Below are 20,921 nucleotides of genomic sequence, written 5' to 3'. Positions count from 1 at the left end.
CAATGTCTTGATTAATTTTAGGTAAATATTTTGTATGTTACCACTAAGTTATAGTCTTAGATCATTAAAAACATTTGAATTTAATCAAATTTAGTGTCAATGCATTAATATGGTGATTGAAATTTACTTTGAAAAATTAAAGTCCCTCTAAGTTAAAAATCTTATTATCGGATTTGTTGTCAATGTGTTCCGACTAAAGTAAGGCTTCAAGATAAAGGTATGAAATTAAAGTCCAATTTTGTGTGCTCTCTATAATGTTGAGGAAGATGACAGTTTCAACCGTAGTTTATCAAATGCTACGTCAACTGTTAAAGGAGGATGCGACTGTGTTTTGCATGTCTTCTTTGGTGTTTTTGGAAGCAACAAAATATGGAATAATATTAATGATGCTCGAAGTTTTGTTTCTCTCGTACTAATACTATGTTGCATAAGTGGAAGTTTTGTAGTCTGGTGCAGCTTGTATTTCACAAACATATATGGACGTGTAAAATGTAATGCTTCATTTCCGTCTCATATTAGAAATGATCAAGGTGTTTGTTCTAGCTAAAATTGGGTGATTTTCTCCAAAGAGTCTAGTGCATATCGGAGAAGCACTTGAACTTCTTACCGCGTTTAATTGGGTTCATAAACTTAACTTAGGCCGAGTGTGGAATTCGAGTTGGATTCGAAAAGAGTGGTTGATATTTTTCTTCATCAAAATGTGACTTCACAGATTTGGTGTGATTGTTGAGCATTGTAAATCTATTTTTTCTAACTATTATAGAAACTCCAGTGTAAAGTTAATACTGAGACAAACAAATGAGTTTATCCATAAGCTTGCTAAGGTGGCCACATTGTTAGTTAATTTTTAAATTTTGATTGATATACCAAATTGTATTGAACATGTTTTAATAATTAATGATTTTTTTTTGACAAAAATTAATGAAATGTTATAAGCACATTTTCATCATATACTTAGTAAAAAAAAACTTTAACTCTTGTATGAATCAATTTTAAGAATTGAAAAGGGAAATTATTTTATATATATATATATATATATATATATATATATATATATATATATATATATGGGGAGAGATCAAATTACACTGGTGTAACATTTGAGTGATGTTACACCGCTCAATAACGCTTTAACGAAAACAAATTTTGCAAAATTCACCGTTTGATTGAAAGTTTATATCATATAGATCATTCATGTTAAGTTCAAGTGTAATAAGTTTGCTCTAAGGCGAATCGTTCGGGAGAACCTGAGTTCAATTTTTGGTAAGAACAATTTTTTATCAGACTTTATATTTATCTTGCAGGGGGTGTTTGTTTCGGAGATTAAAAACTTATTCCTGGGAACCTAAGATGGAAATAAAAAGTACCGACGTTTGTTTTAAGGAAATAAATATTTATTCCTTGGAAATTATTATTACTGGGAACATTTTATTCCTATGTTTCCAGGAACTTAATCCCCCCCTTATTAGCTTGGGAATCTTTTATTCCCATCAGTTTTATTTGTAACTGCACGTCCTTCCACTACTCATGCACGTTTTATCTCATATAGCTTTTACTTAGAAAAAAATATATTAATTATTTATTAAATTAAAAATGAAATGCTCCTGGGAATTTAAAATACTATCCAAACACATTTTTTTATTAATTCCTGGGAATAAAATTCCTGCCATCATATTCCAAGGAATAATTTTTCTGGGAAGAGATTTAGAATCCATGAAACAAACACTCCCGCAGTCTTAAACTCCAGATTATCGAGAGCTCCTTCCCCTAAAAACTAGCAGAGAATTAAAACCAAAAAATTTTACAAGATTGAATTATTAGGGGGTAATAATTCAATCTTGTAAAATTTTGTAAAATAGCAGTCTTAAACTCCAGATTATCGAGAGCTCCTTCCCGCAGTCTTAAAATTTTACAAGATTGAATTATTACCCTATCAATAGGATTTCTTATATTAAAAACTAATGTAAAAATAGAGTAAATAGTAGCTAGTAAATATTTACTTAGTTGATAGTGAAAAGTGAAAACAAAACAAAGATATTTGGTTGGGAGGATGGACATCACTATAGAAGCTGATTGGTGATTAGGTATAATGAATTTGAAAGATAAAAGAGTGACACGTACAAGAACATGATTAAAATTAAAAAATAAAGTGACACAAAAGAACAAACAAATGAAAGAGTGCCATATAATTAAAAAGACAAACGTGCACGGCGTAGTTTTCTGGAAGGGGGAGACCACAAGAGTATAAGTGGCAATTCTTACAGTTTTGTTCTTTCCATTTACACTGTCTTGCATATATCAATCATGTTTACTTTGTCTAATATATACCAGGGACGACTTGCTATAGCCACACCAACTCAGTCTAAATTTCTTTTTTTCAAAAATAAAAATATTTTATAAATGCTTTTTAAACATTTTATATACATATTTGTACAAATGTTAATGTAAATATTAGTTTAGAGTTTATTATTAATGATCGTAAGTCTCTCCATATATATATTAGTTTAAGTTTTAGTACAAATATTAATTCATAGTCTATATTATTGGTGATTTTAACTCTTTTGTTATACATAGAATATTAATTTAAGTTGTATAGTTTAATTTTATAATATTCAACTTTGACTTTATTTGTAAAAAAATAGTGGATAATTAATTGAATTTGTAATATTGGGTAAAATTATTAGCAATTGAACTAGCATATAAATATGGAATAACATAAAAATATATGTTTCAGTGATATTTACTTTTTTCAAATAAGATAATACGGGTAAAATTATATTAATTTATCAAAATAAACTATAAGGTAGTATAATTTTAGGTTCTATATATTTTTGTCAAAGGTATGATCTTGTGAAACATCAAACAATAGCGATATGCATGATTTAACAGATATTTGATAAGTTATAGTCTTTTTTTTCGAATAGAAATTTTATGGTTTTTTAGATATAGTTTGTTGATTTCTTTTTTTGAATAGAAGTTTTTTGTATTATTGTTGTTCTGGTTTTTGAATATACATGTTGTATTAGTAGTAACCTCATATATTGTTTGTTGTTTAACTGAATTTTCAGAATGAATAATTTTTTTCAATAGTGTCTACATTTTTTAGCCACACTAATAATTTATAGTTGGGTCCGCCCTGATATATACAAATAAATTAACCAAATAATTGTTGTTGTATATAGCCATTTGTCTAATATATACAAAGAAAATAACCAAATAATTGTTCTTTTAGTTTAGAACAATGATTCACGAGAATTCTAGTTCAAATTCTGATGAAAACAACTCTTATTCAGATTTTATTGTCGAATTTTGAATTATCAACACCAATTTTTTAAAAAAATTAAAGGGTTAATACACATACGAGTACTACAAGCATATATGATTTTTTTTTTGAACGGATTGTTCACGGTTAAATCCTGTTACACGTATTTATTAGACCTGCGGCAGGTACAACTTCAAGATGCTCTTGTGCTCGAGGCCATTCAGCGCCTTTGGAAGTCGAATGTTCCTTCGAAAGTAAATGTTTTCGGTTGGAGGTTATTATTAAATAGATTACCAACTAGAACAGCTCTTCATCATCGTGGTATTTTGACTAATCATCATGAATTATCATGCGTCTTTTGTTTTCAACAAGCTGAGGACGAAAATCATCTTTTCTTTTCATGTCCTTTTAGTAAGGGAGTATGGAACAAAGTTTTATCTTGGTTAGGGACATCGTTACAAACCGAAGTCGAAGGTAGAGATCATTTTCTTTTATTTGGTGATTTGTTCAAAATGAAAGACAATGGTCGTGTCTGGTACTTGGTATGGTTGGCAACCACTTGGAATATTTGGAATCTTCGCAATAAAGTAATTTTTAAGGGCAATATTCCGGATGTTTCGTCATTATTGGAGACAATTAAACTTCATTCTTGGTTGTGGTTCACTAGTCGGTATGGGCGTAAGACTTGTATTCCTTTTTGGTGTTTAAATCATATGTCTTGTATTATGAGCACTTAATTTGGTGCTCTTTGTTGTAAGGGTTTGAGTACCCCTTTGTACTCCTTATAATAAAATTGTAATTATAAAAAAAAAATAATAATAATTTTTAGAACGGACATATAACTTAGTTGCGGCTAAAGCCGCTGGTAACTCGCCCAAAATTTAGTGGCAGCCTTGACCGCCACAAAATGTTTAGGCATTTAAAAAAAAAAAAAAACTAGCCCGGCCAGAATTTAGTGGCCTCTAAATGTATAGGAATCAACAACAACAAAAAAAAAACAGCAGCAACCATAATTTAGTGGCGGCCTTGGTCGTCGCAAAATGTTTAGGAATTCAAAAAAAAAAAAACGCCCAAAATTTAGTGGCGGCCGCCACTACAAAATGTTTAGAAATTAAAAAAAAAAAAAGTAACACGCTAGAAATGCAACAGTGACCTTCCTCCTCTCTTAAACATATACTCTCTCTTGTCACTAAATTACGTCACTAAATTATGTGGCGGATCAGGCGCCAGTAAATTTCGTCCTTCTCATTTGTGGCAATTTTGACCGCCACTAAATTTACAACCATTTTATGGGCGTTTGTTGGTTGCCAATAAATATACATTTTGTGGCGAATTTGGTATTTTTAGAGGGTTTTTGATCCCCAAAAATACATGTTTTTCTTGTAGTGAAAATAATTTATATATGTCATGCACAAACATACTTTTATTATTGGATTAATAAATTTCGTCATATCTTTTCTTTTTAACTAAAAATACCATCATATTAAAATAAAATAATAAATCTCATCGTATCCTATTTAATCGAGATTTAATAATCTCATCATATCCTACCAAAGTAACAATAATAAAGGATAATTTTTTCAACTTTAAGTTTGATAATAACTCACGTTATGTCATAGATTTCTGTTGGGACATTTGAGCAACAATTGTTCAACCTCTGGTTAAGCCCAACATTAATCAGATGTACAATAACTGATGAATGAACCTACCGTAACGTAAATACGGAACATGTCTATGAACTAATAACTCCATGCAACATCAACAAGTAATGACTCTTTCAAGTCAAACAATTCAGTGTCAATCCAAAGAATGACGAGAGGATAATAAAAATGGTGCGAATCAATGATAATACATATATTAAACAGCACCGACAACAAACTCAAAATCTCGATATCTGTATATTTCAACAAATCTGGAAAATTATCAAATAGTCACATGACGAGAAACCCAATCAAATACCACAACAACCAAATAGAGCATTCCACGATGGCGGAACAAACTACCGGACAGTGTAACAACGAGCCATACTCGACACTCAGTCGACAACCAATCAACACCAACTAAAATTGCATCACCATATATTTGAAAACTACTTCAACTATGCCGGCATGGTGGAGATTGACGACGGAGAGGAGTATAGCAACCCCAACAGAGTGAAATGGCATAGAGAAGGACCTTGTTGCACCATCACCATCCTAGTTTATATCGTGAAGGATTTTGAAAGGAAGATGTACAACAACAAAAGAAAGAAGAGAATGTTAAAAAAAAAGTTTGGCGGCGGAGATTTTTTTTCCTCAATAAACTAGTATACTATTTTGGAGTATTTACCAAACAACTAACGAAACAAATCATATAAGTAGATTTATACATATGATATTACTCACAACTAACTAATGGTTGTTGGATAAATATCCCTAAATTATTAATACTTCCGTCCCTAATTATAAGACATCGTTTGACCACTGCACGTATATTAGTAAAAATTATAAAAATTTAATATTTTGAAAATACTCTTCAAAACAAATTGAACAAGATCTTATATGCTAATATTTACATTTATATATTATTAAAAAAATACGGTCAAAACAAAGTAAATGAATATATAATGTATTTTTGTCAAACAACATCTTATAAGTAGGGACGGAGGTAGTAAAAGATAATATTGAAAAAACCGACAAAAAGAAAATATGAAACTTACATATGTGTTAATTATCATTTATCACATGACAAATTAAAATTGATAATTTGCCGCACATGGCAAACAATTTGGTAGCAATATAGAATTAGAGCACATTAGACTGGTCCCTTATTTTCAAAAACAAAAAAGTTTCGGTACTCTTAATTTAAAAGTCATATTTTTGGTCCCCAAGTTTAAATTTTTGTCCCGTAAAAAAAGTTTACATTTTTGTTTGAATTCCAGTCTATATAGTTTCAGTTTTAGATGTTTTTTATAATACACTGCCGGACTAGGCAGGTGCGGAACCGTTTGTGTCTAACTTATGTTAAAAAAAAGATGTGTCTTATATTACGTTGAGTTTGTTAATAAAAGTTTTTGCTGCTAAAATAAAAAAAAAAATTCTTATGTTATGGTAAGTTTGTTAATAATAAATTTTTGTTGCTATTAAAAAATCATCAAGAGTATTGTTGGTATTATGAAAAGTGCACATCAGATATAGATGTAGTGACATTTATTAGATCACGGTGAATATTCATCTACCCCTTATATTTTATTTTTTTTACAAAAACAAATTTAATTCAATTCATTAATCAAATAGTTATAAATACAATGAGGAACAGATTCAAAGATACAACAACTATAGGCATAGAATAGGTCGCCCTTGCTAAAGAATGAACCACCATATTCAGTTATCGCTTGACAAACTTGACCTCAAAGTTTGAAAATAACAATAATAAGGAATTAATATATGAAATTACCACACTAAATTTAGATGCTCCTAATTGTCTAGAAGTGATTGCATCAACAAACAATTTTGGAATCGCTCTCAAAAACAACATGAGATAAACCTCTTTGCACCACTTTCACAAATTGCTTAACTTTCACAAATTGCTTTCTTAAGAGCCATTGTTTCTCCCTTCAATGTGTTGAGCCTTCCATTGATTAAATTGGTTCCTACAAGAATAAATCGACCGCTGGTCACGTAAACACAACCTCCTCCCGTTACTCCAGCTACATTATAGAAACTAGCGTCAACATTACATTTCAAGTAGTCGATGCATCCCCCCTTATATTATAACCTACATTTCCCTCTTTTAATAAAATTTCAATTTAATATAATCAAACTTCTAATTAAAATATTTTCATTATTTTTTTACTTGTATCTTTAACATATAATGTTAAATATTTTTATAAATTATGAAACCATACAAATTAAAATAAAATACAAATATCGGATAAATTACTAAACTCGATTAAAAAAACTCTTATATATTAAATTTATATTCTAAAATAATAAAATTTTCAAAGAAAAAAAGGTTAATTTCTTCAATGACTTAAAATTTATTGAAGTAATTCACACTCCCTTGACCTTTTTTTTTTTGGGCCTTGTGTTTGATCCGTAGGGCGTAGATTATTTTTTAAAAAAAAATCAAAGCTATACTCCACGCGCAACTGTAAAGACTAATCCTCTCGAGGTAACTGAGATCCATTTAAGGGGTTGACCTCTCCCAACAAATATTTTTCCATATGTACCGGCCAGGGATCAAACTCAGGACCAAATGATTAATGGACCCAAATATCTATCATTTATGTCATACTATGTTGGCAGGGCATAGATTTTTATTATATAGGTTCTCATTTTTTAAAAGTTTCTTTTTTAAGGAAAAAAAAAAACTCAATTATAGAACTTTTGTGCTAGTTATAGATGAAGTCTACGGACACAAGTGAGACGAAGTTTTTATCATGCTCCAATTTGTTTTAACAGTTAGATAAATAAAATTTTATCATTAGATAAATATATATATATATATATATATATATATATATATATATATATATATATATATATATATATATATATATCAGTAGAGGAGTGCTAGCAACACACTCTTTAACAAACACACTCTAACACACTCTCTTTTATTGGTTAAAATTCATATGAGTTCCATAAAAGTTATATGGGTCCACATTTTTTTATGGGACCCATGTGAATTTCAACCAATAAAAGAGAGTGTGTTGAAGTGTGTTTGTTAAAGAGTGTGTTGCTAGCATCATTCATATCAGTATATCACATCACATTTTAAAAAAGTTTAAAGTTGGTCCCTTATCTTTTCTGCAGGTTTCACGTTGGTCTCTCCCGTCAATTTTTTCACTGTTACTGTTAAATTTGGACACGTGGCAAACCGAAACCGCACTTAGAAAGATGACATATGTCCAAATTTAACGGTAATAGTGAAAAATTTGACGGGAGAGACCAACTTGAAACCTGCAGAAAAGATAAGGGACCAACTTAAAACCTAAAATAAAGATAAGGGACCAAAATTGCAATTAATTCTTAAATTTATTAATTCAAACTATAATTATTTCACTTATGCACGGTAGATAAAGTCTCAATTATGCAATGTACCACAAAAAAAAAGTCTCAATTACGTATACAAGATTTCTTGTAGAATTTTATTTCCTTAACCGTACCCTTGTTTTTGTCACTCACTCCAACTCTTCTATGCTATAAATAAGTACATCCTCTTTCAATCAAACATATACACATTCAATCATGGATCCTAACTCTGGCAAATTTTCAGCTACCCGTTTTTTGTTCTTGACACACAAAAATATTGGGTTCTTTCAACTATTTGGGGTCTTATTTAGTACTACTAAGTTACACACCCAAAACTTTGTCCAATGCCATGAGCTTGTTGAAGATGAAAGCTTCGATGAATACATGTATCTTGTATTTTTATCGATATTGTTACAAAAGTTGGTGCAGTTGTTTAAGTATCCATTGAAATATCTTGGCTTCACTATTGAGTTATTTTTGAACCTAGCTAGTGGCAACTGCAACATTTTCCATATCATTTTGAACTTTTTTCAAGGTTGTTATCTAATTAATTAATTACATTTTGCATGCTTATGTTTATATAACTGGTTAATGTGCCACACAGCATTTTCCATATCATGTCCATTTTTTAATCTATAAGTCAGTTAAAATTTTAATTAATATTATATAATAATTTATATAAATATTTAAGATTATTACACGCGAATTACAAGTAAAAAAGATTGTTAGTTTTTTTTTTTTTTTTTTTGAAAATTTGGTATCCGGTCTTAGGACCGATCAATCTAAGGGGACCAATCTCATCACTCACTTGTAGGGGTCCATTTAAAGTCAGAGTTTTTTTCTCTGTATGGACTTATCCCACCGAAATTGAGAAAGATTGTTAGCTTTTGATGTTTTATATATTGTGAATAGGTAAGGAGTTAGTGGATACAAATTCAGCAGATTATTTGTCAATTGTTGGTCATATTGACAATAGAGTGGAGTTGGACAAAAGCATTCAACGTGATGACCCAAAATATAATGTTGCATTGTCTATGATGGCTTCTAAAGCAGCTTATGAGAATAAAGCTTTTATACGAGATAGTGTTCAAAATCATTGGAAGGTACTACAAATTTAGCATTATAATATTTTTTTATAGGTTTTTGTTTGTTTTTGTTTCTCACTCTTTAATTAGTTTCTTTTTGTGTTCTTGTTTAGATGGAAGTGGTGGCAAGCGGCGACTACTGGAATGGTAAGAGCAAAAATTAAGCATACCCTCCCGTTAGGGCCATCCCGATACCCTTTTAATTTTTTTTATTATTTTTTTTATAATGAAGTCCTTTGAAAATTAAAAAATTAATTAAATTGGTAAAATTAATATGTCTTTTATTTAAAATATAAATTAATAACATAAAAAAAATAGTCATATCCTAATCAATAATAATAAAATTGTAACTTCATTTTAAAAGAAATAACAAGTAAAATAATAAAAGATGAAAAAGTATAGTTTTTTAAAAATAAAATGATGTAGTTATTTGAGTAATAGAGTGATTCTATTTATAGAAAAACCTCTCACACAAAATAAAAAAAATAAAAACATAAAAAATAAAAACTGTCATAGGAGGGGAAGGAGTAGAACCCAGACCCTATAGTTTTGACAAAAGTTACCACTACACCAATTGATTATGATATTTTGTGATATTAAATTTCGGTATAATTAACATATTAATTGTTTAAATGATGGGCTTGATTAAATTATAAATTTTTGAGGCCTCAAAATGTTAAGGCCCTGGGTCATAGCCCAGTTTACCTAGCCTCTGGGCCGGCCTTACTTCCCGTTAGTATATTCGAATAAAATAGGGATGACCATCCAGTCTATATATCTATTGGGTATCCAAAAGAAACCCTACAATAAGTCAAAAATAAAAGTAGGGTATATATATTATATTGGTACGAAAATGCAACTTGAAAAATGAGTCCATTTGGTGTGGGTACCTTAGTACGGATTTGGATCTACTGCAATAGTGAAACAACGCAACTTCACACTGTTTTATATTGTGGCCTTTGATCTTTTATTGAATGGTTTAGACTGCAACAGTCAAATCATCATCTTATGATATAAATTGATCCAATGATTGATATTAAAACTGTGTGATATTTTACGACACCAAATCCATTTCCCCTTAGTACCACCTAGCCCAACACCCACAAAAAATATATTTCAATTTTTTGTATATATTACTATTTAAAAATATAGGGTATGTGCATCTAATATGGAGATAAAATGGTTGTTTCCCTTATCAAAAGCGTGTTCGTCCTCACTGATTTGGATTTTGTGCAGCTGGAGAGGTCACTACACTACAATTGATCATATTTGGACCATTTGATTAATATTAGACAATCCAGATATCCTGACTATATGCAGTGAAACTGCACATAACTCAATTCCCTGTCTTCACATCTTTGTGCTTCCATTGTTTCCCTCATTAATCGCCTTAAGATGGAGGATTGAAAAATTCAAAACTCTCATATTTATATGCAGACAAATCAGGTTGTTGACTGAATTGTGATTTTATACCTCCGTATTTTACTATTCTTACCCATCATCCTCCGAATTGTGTTAACCTTTTATGGAAGAATGTTGCCAATATTTTATTTAATATACGTGTTCGTTTGTTGTTCGATCTAACAGGCTCTCTCTTAGAAAACAAATCCCCAAATTAAGGCAGATCCATACCGTTTTTATGTAAATTTGAATAAAAGATTACATACATTTTCCTATTTATATTATAGTAAAATCCTATATTTTACTAAAACTAAGAGTTATCTTTAAACTTTTTTTCTTTCTAAGGTTCATGTCAAAAGTCTATGTATTTGAATTTATTTTGTTGTCAAGTAGAATAGTGATTAGAAATTTTACCTTTAAGGTAAATAAGTGGACCGTATAGAATTCGAACATCGATCCCAGCACATGTAATGTCCCTATATACGTTTAAGGTGAATATGTATCTGAATTTAAAAAAAAAAAAAAAAAACAAATATCACTGAACTATCACACCTTTTTAATAAAGATATTAATTTATTTGTATTAATCTCATAGTTCTCAGGGGAATGAGTTATGGTAATCCGCGGGATAAGTAAAGTTTCGTCAAAAAATATTTCTATAGAAATTGAGTTTAGGAGAAACTCATTGACCACTTGAGTCAATTTAATTACACTTGTCAATCAACATATCACACCATTCATGTATGTTACTCTCATTAATATATAATGTATATTCAATCAAAACAACAAGGTTGATTATAAGTTGGTTTTGAAACTTTGCAGATTATCAAGGAAAAGCTACAACTCAAGCTTTCGTCCTCCTAGATAAAAGTGATAACCAAGACACCTACATAGTAACTTTCAGAGGAACCGAACTCTTTGATGCTGATCAATGGTCTTATGATTTCGATGTCTCATGGTTGAATCTTCCCGGTTTGGGAAAAACCCATGCTGGTTTCATGAAAGTCTTGGGTTTACAGAAAAGCAACATGGGTTGGCCAAAAGAAATTGAAACAAATCCTAACCATGCACCTGAAGCCTACTACTTCATTAGAGATTTACTAAAGAAGCATTTGAATGAAAATAATAAAGCAAGATTTATTGTAACAGGTCACAGTTTAGGTGGAGCTCTTGCTATTCTCTTTCCAGCAATATTGATGATGCATGAGGAAACACTTCTTTTAGAGAGACTTGAAGGGGTGTACACATTTGGTCAACCAAGAGTTGGAGATGATATATTTGTTGAGTACATGGAGAATAACATGAAACATAATGGTATTAAATATTACAGGATAGTTTACAACTATGATATTGTTCCTAGACTTCCTCCTGATCTTAAGGATATCTTGTTCAAGCACTTTGGGATATGTCTTTATTTTGATAGAGACTATAATGGCAAGGTATCTGCAATTTCAACTAATTTTGTTTTACAGGTGACTCAAATCATTTTACCAATCAAGTCCATTTATCTTTAATAATTTGTTGGGTTAAATGTGTTTTTAATATGTTGTGTATGCGTTGAAATTTTGAAGTCAGTAAAATTGTGTTATGTGGTTCTATCTTTTGTGTGGGGCACAATGTAGTTTGTGTGGGGCGCTACCCAGGCTTCAGTTATTCATGTTTCGTTGTTGTCATTTTCTTGGGGCACGAAACAGATTTTCCATAAACTAACTCACTATGCTAACCGCATATGCTAAGTTCGACCTAGAACAAACCATGTCATGCAAGATGCTTCCCACACAGCTGGCATAGGGAATGCCCTCCATTCTCCTTTTTTCCTCTTCAGATTGAGGACATTGCATTACCGACAACTTTGTGTGATAACCCAAAGGTGTAGTAACGGTCTTCGCATCAAGCATCCTAAACCGCTCCACCACCTTCCTAAAGTAATCATATTGAGATAAGAATAATTTACCCTTCCACGCACTCTCTAACAATATCCATTCCAAGTTTCCTCTTTGCAACACCAAGATAATCCTATAAAATTATGATCTTTCATGTTTTGTCCATCAAAAAATTTATTCACTTATAGGGATAGTTTTTACGAACTACAATATTATGGACGACTAAAATTATGAATAAAATTTAATAACAACATAACTTAAAAGATTCTGATTTTATAGTGACTAAAAATATATTTAATCTTCATTTTTTTATGCATTTACAGAAGGTGCATGAGGAGCCAAACAAAAACTACTTTTCTTTGTCAAAGATAGTGCCGATGACATTGAATGCTTTTTGTGAACTCGTAAGGAGCTTCACTATGGTTTCTAGGTATGGACCACAATATCAAGAGGGGTGGGTTTTAAGAATTTTTCGACTAGTGGGTTTAGTATTTCCTGGAGCACTTGATCACCTACCCCAAGATTATGTTAATGCTACCCGATTGGGATCAATTCTCTCCAAGGTGGATTGATGTGTGTATATTGGTCGTTGAAATAACAAAATCCAAGGCAGATTGATGTGTTATATATAAATGTTGTAAAATTGGTCCTGAAATTATATCAATGTTAATAAACAATATGTAAATAGAAATATCAAATAAATATATTAATCTATCTATCTATATAAATCCTAGATAGTTGTCCAATTACCTATCTAAACCCTAATCCACTAACCATTGAAAACCTTTCATTTAGTCACATCATTCACTTACATCCATTTAATGTGTGGTACTAATTATAATTATTATTATTATTATTATTATTATTATTATTATTATTATTATTATTACTAATGTTAGTAAAAAAAATAGACAAAATAAAATTTACTAATGGTTAGTATGCTCTGCATGATTTTTATCATATTCGATTGAGTATTTCGATTGAGTATGAGTTAAGTTGGTTTAGCTTTGTTTAAAAAAAAAGTTGGTTTATCTTTTCTACAATAAGTTTCAAATTAATATAAATGACAAATTCGATAATGAAGTAATTTATCAAACTCGGAATCCTCCAATGAGATTTATAATATAAAAAAAAAAAAAAAACTTATGTTTCAACATCAATTGTTTTCCATGGTCAATTATATGTTGTCATTTCCAGAGTTATTTTAAAGAATGGATTAAAGATATTGCTAATCAATGTTAACAAAGAAGTTATCAAGGTAACTTCAAATGTGATGTATAAATAAGTTTTTTAAATGTATAAACACATATTTAACATCTATATCACATTTAGATAACTTCTATTGTTACTATTCTTTTGATAATACCTATTATTTCAATTTTAAATTTACTACTTATACAAATAATTTTTTGATGTTATACTATAAAATAGCACAGAACAAAATAAAATAGTAATCATCCTAATGATGGTTAGGGTTTATATGGAAGCAAGCCTCCAAAATTAAACAATAAATCAAAGAAGAAAAAAGTAATGTGAAGAATAACCGAGAGTTAAAGTTTCTCGAGAGAAATTGCAGCGGAATTGTGTTTCAAGGTGGATATCGTGGCTTTGATACCATGTTGAAATTGTAGAATTTAGGTGAAAGAATAGGAGAAAATAATAAGGAACAATGAATATTATTGATACTGATATCAATGACCTTATTACATTATTTACATACTCAAATAGTATGATACTACTTTGGTATTTATAACCAAGTGAATATACATAAATCTAAACTAAATCCCTTGATTATAGGGCTAAGAATAAAGAAACCTAATTATAGAGATATTTTCTCAACAAATAATAATATTATTTTTTTTAGATAAACTAAGAGCATCTAGACATCAAGAATTGAGTATAAATCCAAACTAAGTTGGTCTATCTAAACACTCTCATCATATACCTATATCTCATAATAATATAAATAAAAATAGAAAAAAAAATATGTACATGGAGGGTTAGACCTTACCCCAAAAATAACCAAAATCAAAGTAGTACAAAAAGACAACCCAACAAAGGGAATTCATAGAGAGCTCTAATTACCAGTTTCCTAAACACCCTCCCATTTCATTTCCGAGGAGGGACACATTTGGAACGAGTATTATAAGGTTGATCTGCATTTTTGGCTATTCTATTATTTTTCTTTTTTCGTTGCTTAGATAGAACTGTTGTAAACTCTTGCTCTTATTTCGTAGTGTCTGCCCAAGCTTGTCTTATAACTTGCATATCCATTTGTGTGACCAAAGGAAGTGCACGACCTTGTGTGTCCCGAAAGACATTGTCCACGCTAGTTCCAGGGATGGTCTCAGTGCTTTTACTAGCAGTGGACTGACTAGTTACCTCCAACTCCAACTGAGTCTCAGGAACGCCTTCTTGCACAAGTTCAACCAAGATAGTGAATTCCTCCTCGTTGTCACTGTTAGCTCGGTATGCCTGCGTCTGATATTCCTCCCTTGTGTTCTCCTAAACAACAATATTATCATCTGCAATGTTTGTATCATGACCTTGGTTATCCATGTGGGGGTCTCCACTTTTTCAAGGATAAACAATGCTCCTGTAGTTATTACACCATGAGCAATTTCATCTCTAACGTTTTCCAATTCCATGTGAATGAGGTAGAGGACTTAATAACTCGATCGGCATTTCCCTCCACGGTAATGATATTATCTATATTATCTTCTACAGATTGTTCCGGCACCGGTGTATGTTGTTCAAGTTGTAGCTTAGCTTGTTCTTGCGCGAGCTGCAAAGTATCAACTACAACCGGGTTTTCCAAGTCGCCAGACGCATCATGCTTGTTTTTTACAACATATTGTGGTTGCGGTTTCTTCGGTACCATGGGCTGCATGACTTCAGCCTTCGCCGTCTCTTTGGTCGGATGAATCCACCTACATGAGGTTAAATCGTGTCCAATAGTCGTGTAATGTGGACAAAATGTAGGAAGACATTCATAAACAACCCCCAATTTAAAAGCATATCCCTCTCTTTCGACCACAATTTCATCAAACCTTCGGCGAGAGAGATCAATATCCACCAAAATACACGCGTAATGGCCAAAAGCCCTAGTTTTGGTAGACTCATCCAGCAAGAGTGGAGTTCCAATAACGCTGGCAATTTCAAAAAGAGTGCGTTGTCGCCAATACTCTTGCGGTAGTTCCATTAGCCGAATCCAAATCTGAGCATGTTTTTTGTCTTTGTGTATACGGATTAAAATCATTGGTCCACTTTGACAAACGTAAAATCTCCAGTTTGAGATTCATGGATCCCATAGACCATGCTAATCGCATGTCCTCATAAGAGGTAAACTGAAATTCATAAAATCCCCTTCCGAGAGACACCATATGCCACAAATTTCTAGTTTTCCAAACCATAGACAGTTTTGCTTTCAAGTCTCTGGCCGTCACAGATTTGTCGCCTTTATTGAGAACTAGTCCACCATGAAGGTTTCTCTTGCAATCTTCAACCACTCTTTCATACTCAGATTGCGTTATTTGTATGCTCAATGTCTCTCCCCTGATTGCTAAAACAGGCATCTGACTCACAAGGACCTCACACGAGTTTTGTAGATCCTGCACAAAGGATCTGTCATGTTTAGACATCACAACTTGTTTCATCAGTACCGGATTTCTATTCTAACAAAATAAAATTTTAAAAATATGTTAATATTATGTAGAACTAAGCGGACCGAATTCAAAGTGAGATATCTTTTCATAAGCTCCATCTTAAACTCAGTGATAAAACATATTATCTATAGGGCTTATTAAAATAGCATAAGTAGCTTATTAAATTGTGATAAACACTTTTTATTAATTTACTCAATCACTAATACAATGACTTATATTTATAAATAAAACCACATAAACTTAAAATAAGTTAATCCATACGGGTCATATATCTACTGTCATAAAGCTCTATCATAAAGCTTTATGATAGTACCTAAAATTTTGACCATAAAGTATGTAGATTTCGTAAGCATGAGAATGAATTGATTCTATTGACCAAGTGTTTACTACTAAATTGTAGTAATTTGAAAACAACATTGGATCCTCATGAGGGATGTTTATGATTTATGTTCACGAGCTAAAATAGTCATTCCTGTCACAAGAATAGAAGAAAGAACAACCAAAATTTTCTGTTGACCAAATTACACCACCATCAGCAGCCTCTACTCCTTGACCAAAAGTATTACTAACACTGATCAATATATTTATGAAACTCTATTTATGAATAATAAAGTTCTCGGATTTGATGGCTTTTAGTGAGCCATCACCTGAAAGGATCAATGGAAGATTGGCTATGATGATTGGTTTTGTAGCTGCAATGAGGGTGAAATAGTAAAAGGGCGGGGTTTGTTTGGCCAAATATCTGGTGGAGGAATCCCGTTTTTTACCATACTTTTTCCTTCTCGTTGAATCACAACATTCATACAAATTTCAAATTCAAGGTTCAAACACGATTTGTCTAACATCAAAGAGTGGTTCAAGTGGTATATCATGTACATATCATCAATAACATTATAACGAATACGAATTTTACAAAATTTACCGTTACATTGAAAGTTTATTTCATATAGAGCAATCATAATTTTTTTTTTAAATAAATTAAAAATCTTTTTATATTTCATTGAAACCCATCAAAATTTGTAGGTACCCACTGAATATGAGTAAAATTGTCATCCCGATTTAAGTCATCTAATAGTAGTATTTATTTGTAGCTTCTGAACCAAAGCCTTAAAACTCAACACCATTATTGCAATAGTAATGGAAGCTACTTCCAAGCTAAACCATGTCTCCATCTTGAATGAAGGTACCAACTTCACTCTCTTATCAATTCATCTCCTTTCAAAACTCTCACATTTCTTATGGCATTCTATCATCACACTATCAATATTATCTTTTGAAGTCATCTTACTTATACTAGAAGAGCTTAAGTGTTTAGCAAGAACTGTTCCTATTTGGGCCGCTGGTATCCTCAGATTCACTGTCATGGCTCGACAAACGAACATTTAATGTGTCACAAACCTTAAAAATGGACCAATACCTTGGTCCAAAATTCAAAATCCCAGCCGGTTCACTCGGAGTAGTATCGTTAATCGTCATAAGTTTGTGGGTTCCATTCTACGATTGGATTTGTGTGCCGTCACTAAGAAACCTCAAGACGTGGAGTTAGGTTCAAAAGGAGAATTAGATTACTACTAGATCCTAACTCGTGCGATGCACGGGTGTAACCACCATAACCCAATATTCAATTTATCTTAATAAAAGAATTTTTTTATAAAAAAAACTACGAAGCAGATAAAAAATAACTTTAAGACTCGAAGTCAAAATGAATTATAAAATATTGGTTCAAGGTGTTACATTCTTCATTAAAAACTCTACTAATAAAATTAATTAGTAATCATCACTTATACAAAACCCTTTTATAAAAGATACACCTTTAATTTAAATAAAACAACAAATAAAGACTCAATGAACCCTTCCCCGTGTCACAACCAGAGCAGAGCTTTCACCAACAACTCGAACACCAACAAACATATAACCTGAGAACCTAAACCCCCAACGGTTCAACACAAACACAAAATAGAGGGTTAGATAACACAATTATTAACAATGACTGAATCTAACGCATGTCAAACACTGAATAAAATAAATAAGTTGAGTAAATTAAACTCAGACAACTCATATACAGACAAATATCAGATATGTTCAGATATGTATCAGACATACTCAAACATGTGTCAGGCATCAATTACACATATATTCAAGAAGTAATAAACACCGATGAAACACTTAGATACCACAAATGTTATTTCCCACATAACAATTAGGATAACACATATTCTTAATGCAATCTAATGTCACATAATTGCAATGTCACCTAGACAAAGCTAAATGCATGCGGTACCAATTCATCATAATCTTGGATAACTTAGCCCAGGTGTTTTAGATCATCGTCTCTAAAACATTCTAGATCATCGTCTCTAGGATACTCATCAATAAACACAACTTATGAATGCATGAAATGTGCATATATCAAACATATGATATCAACTACCAATACATCATCATTATAATATGGATAACTTAATCCATCTTCATCATCATAAGCATCACCATCAAAATCATCATAAAATATATCAACTTAACTAAATTATTCACATCATCATCATTTTAATTAATAACTCAAAACATCATCGTTAACATCATCAATTTAATCATTAATGCATCATTAGTTAGCTACTCAAAACATCATAATTTAATGAGAATAAAAGAAGTAGAGATATAAGATCAGTAAAACGTATCTTTGAGATTGTAGTAATTTGATGTTATCAACCGCAAAGTACACAACGCGAGTTGCAAAACCATAAACAATGAAATAAAACTTATGGTATGTTTGGATTGATATTTGATAGTATGTATTTTGTTTAATGAATTAGTAAAATTTATTATTGGAATTCGTATATATTTAGCTTAACTAGACTCAATATTTTTATTCTTATTGTTGTGCACAAATAGTAACAGAAGGTAATAATAACGAAATTGCAAACAATAAGAACACAAGAAGTTTGATAACGGAGTTCCCCTTAGGTACGTCTCCGGCTGCAGAATTCGCTACAGCTCGTTTCTATTAGATGAAAGAATCAAATTAGGGTTTCAGTGTTACAAGCGGTATATATAATAATAGCAGAATGTCGTAAATACCCCTGCACCATACCGCGGGGGGCTATCGCCCCCCGCACCCCCCTAGCGCCCCCCAAAACATCTGGTCAAAGCCCATATGGGCAGGGGGCGGCCGGAGCTTCGCTTCGCTCCGCTAGCTCAGCTCCGGGCCGCCCCCAGCCTCTTCCTGATGCATATATGAACCATACTCAACAATCTCCACCTTGGTGAATATCAAACCCATATGAAGAACCTCTGTATGACATCCGCATCCTTAGCGCTAGGGGGGGTCGTTTCCTTCTTAACACTGAGAAACATGTAACAAGTCCAAGCAATGCTTGAACTTGTCACTGGTGACTGGCTTGGTCAACATGTCAGCTGCATTCTCTGAAGTATGAACCTTCTCAAGTAATATCTGTCCAGTTGTAAGTAGCTCTCTGATCTTGTGAAACCTCACATCAATATGCTTAGTTCTAGCATGATACACTTGATTCTTGGCCAAGTAAATGGCACTCTGACTATCACAATGCAGTTGAACTCCACCTTGCTCAACACCCAATTCCTTCACTAATCCTGTAAGCCATAAGGCCTCTTTGGCAGCTTCAGCTACTGCCATGTACTCTGCTTCAGTTGTTGACATAGCCACTATAGATTGAACTGACGATTTCCAACAAATAGGTCCTCCTGCAAGAGTAAACACATAACCTGTAGTAGACCTCCTGTCATCCATATCACCGGCGTAGTCTGAATCAACATATCCTACAACTGAAGGATTACCCTTTTCACTGCTAAACATGATACCATGACCTGTTGTACCTTTCAAGTACCTGAAAATCCATTTGACTGCTTCCCAATGATGCTTTCCTGGCTTAGACATAAACTTGCAAACTTGACTTACAGCTTGTGCCAAATCTGGCCTTGTACAGACCATAGCATACATTAAACAACCAACAGCACTGGCATAAGGAACCTTTGACATATACTCAATTTCTGAATCTGACTTCGGACACTGATCCAATGTAAGTTTAAAGTGATTCGCCAATGGAGTGCTCACAGCTTTCGAATTACTCATGTCAAACCTGTTTAGTACCTTTTCAACATAGCTTTTCTGAGAGAGCCACAATTTTCTAGCTCCCTTGTCCCTGTGAATTTCCATCCCAAGAATCCTCTTAGCAGCACCTAAGTCTTTCATGTCAAATTCTTTACCCAACAAAATTTTCAGTTCATTTACATCATGTAAATGGTTAGCAGCAATTAACATATCATCAACATAAAGTAACAGAAAAATAAAAGAGCCATCATCAAGGCTCCTGACATAGACACAACAGTCATACTCACACCGCTTGTAGCCAATCTGAAGCATGTAGGAATCAAACCGCTTGTACCACTGCCTGGGAGATTGCTTTAGACCATATAGAGACCTCTTCAATTTACAAACTAGTCGGCCTTTTCCAGTGTCACTGAAACCCTCTGGCTGCTCCATGTAAATTTGCTCATCTAGATTACCATGAAGGAATGCTGTCTTCACATCCATCTGTTCTAAATGCATGTCTCGGCTGGCTACCAAGGCTAACA

General features: G+C 32.2%; 2 protein-coding genes across 2 annotated transcripts; one reads left to right on the top strand and one right to left on the bottom strand.

Moving 5' to 3' along the window:
- The first annotated feature begins 8,498 nt into the window (after positions 1–8,498).
- Positions 8,499–13,293, top strand: LOC123909614 (triacylglycerol lipase OBL1-like). The gene is made up of 5 exons (XM_045960485.1): positions 8,499–8,812; positions 9,190–9,380; positions 9,476–9,509; positions 11,585–12,201; positions 12,969–13,293. Exons 1-5 carry the CDS (start codon positions 8,662–8,664, stop codon positions 13,215–13,217), a joined length of 1,242 nt encoding a protein of 413 aa, XP_045816441.1. The 5' UTR covers positions 8,499–8,661; the 3' UTR covers positions 13,218–13,293.
- Positions 13,294–14,871: 1,578 nt separating this feature from the next.
- Positions 14,872–16,286, bottom strand: LOC123904933. The gene is made up of 3 exons (XM_045954534.1): positions 15,892–16,286; positions 15,257–15,794; positions 14,872–15,150 (listed from the first exon to the last, which is right to left on the bottom strand). The coding sequence occupies exons 1-3, from the start codon at positions 16,284–16,286 to the stop codon at positions 14,872–14,874; spliced, it is 1,212 nt and encodes a 403-aa protein (XP_045810490.1).
- Between the last annotated feature and the right edge of the window lie 4,635 nt (positions 16,287–20,921).

This window comes from Trifolium pratense, linkage group LG2 (assembly GCF_020283565.1).
Source record: "Trifolium pratense cultivar HEN17-A07 linkage group LG2, ARS_RC_1.1, whole genome shotgun sequence".
Taxonomy (NCBI): domain Eukaryota; kingdom Viridiplantae; phylum Streptophyta; class Magnoliopsida; order Fabales; family Fabaceae; genus Trifolium; species Trifolium pratense.
This window is presented reverse-complemented; position numbering and strand designations above follow the sequence as displayed.

Excerpts from the sequence above, each read along its gene's own strand:
- LOC123904933 (XM_045954534.1), bottom strand. The coding sequence starts at position 16,286 with ATGTCTAAACATGACAGATCCTTTGTGCAGGATCTACAAAACTCGTGT. Across the intron at positions 15,795-15,891 it reads TGGACCAATGATTTTAATCC|CGTTATTGGAACTCCACTCT; the intron begins GTATACACAAAG and ends TGAAATTGCCAG. Across the intron at positions 15,151-15,256 it reads TAGAGATGAAATTGCTCATG|GAGAACACAAGGGAGGAATA; the intron begins GTGTAATAACTA and ends ATTGTTGTTTAG.
- LOC123909614 (XM_045960485.1), top strand. The coding sequence starts at position 8,662 with ATGTATCTTGTATTTTTATCGATATTGTTACAAAAGTTGGTGCAGTTG. Across the intron at positions 9,381-9,475 it reads GTGTTCAAAATCATTGGAAG|ATGGAAGTGGTGGCAAGCGG; the intron begins GTACTACAAATT and ends GTTCTTGTTTAG. Across the intron at positions 9,510-11,584 it reads AAGCGGCGACTACTGGAATG|ATTATCAAGGAAAAGCTACA; the intron begins GTAAGAGCAAAA and ends GAAACTTTGCAG.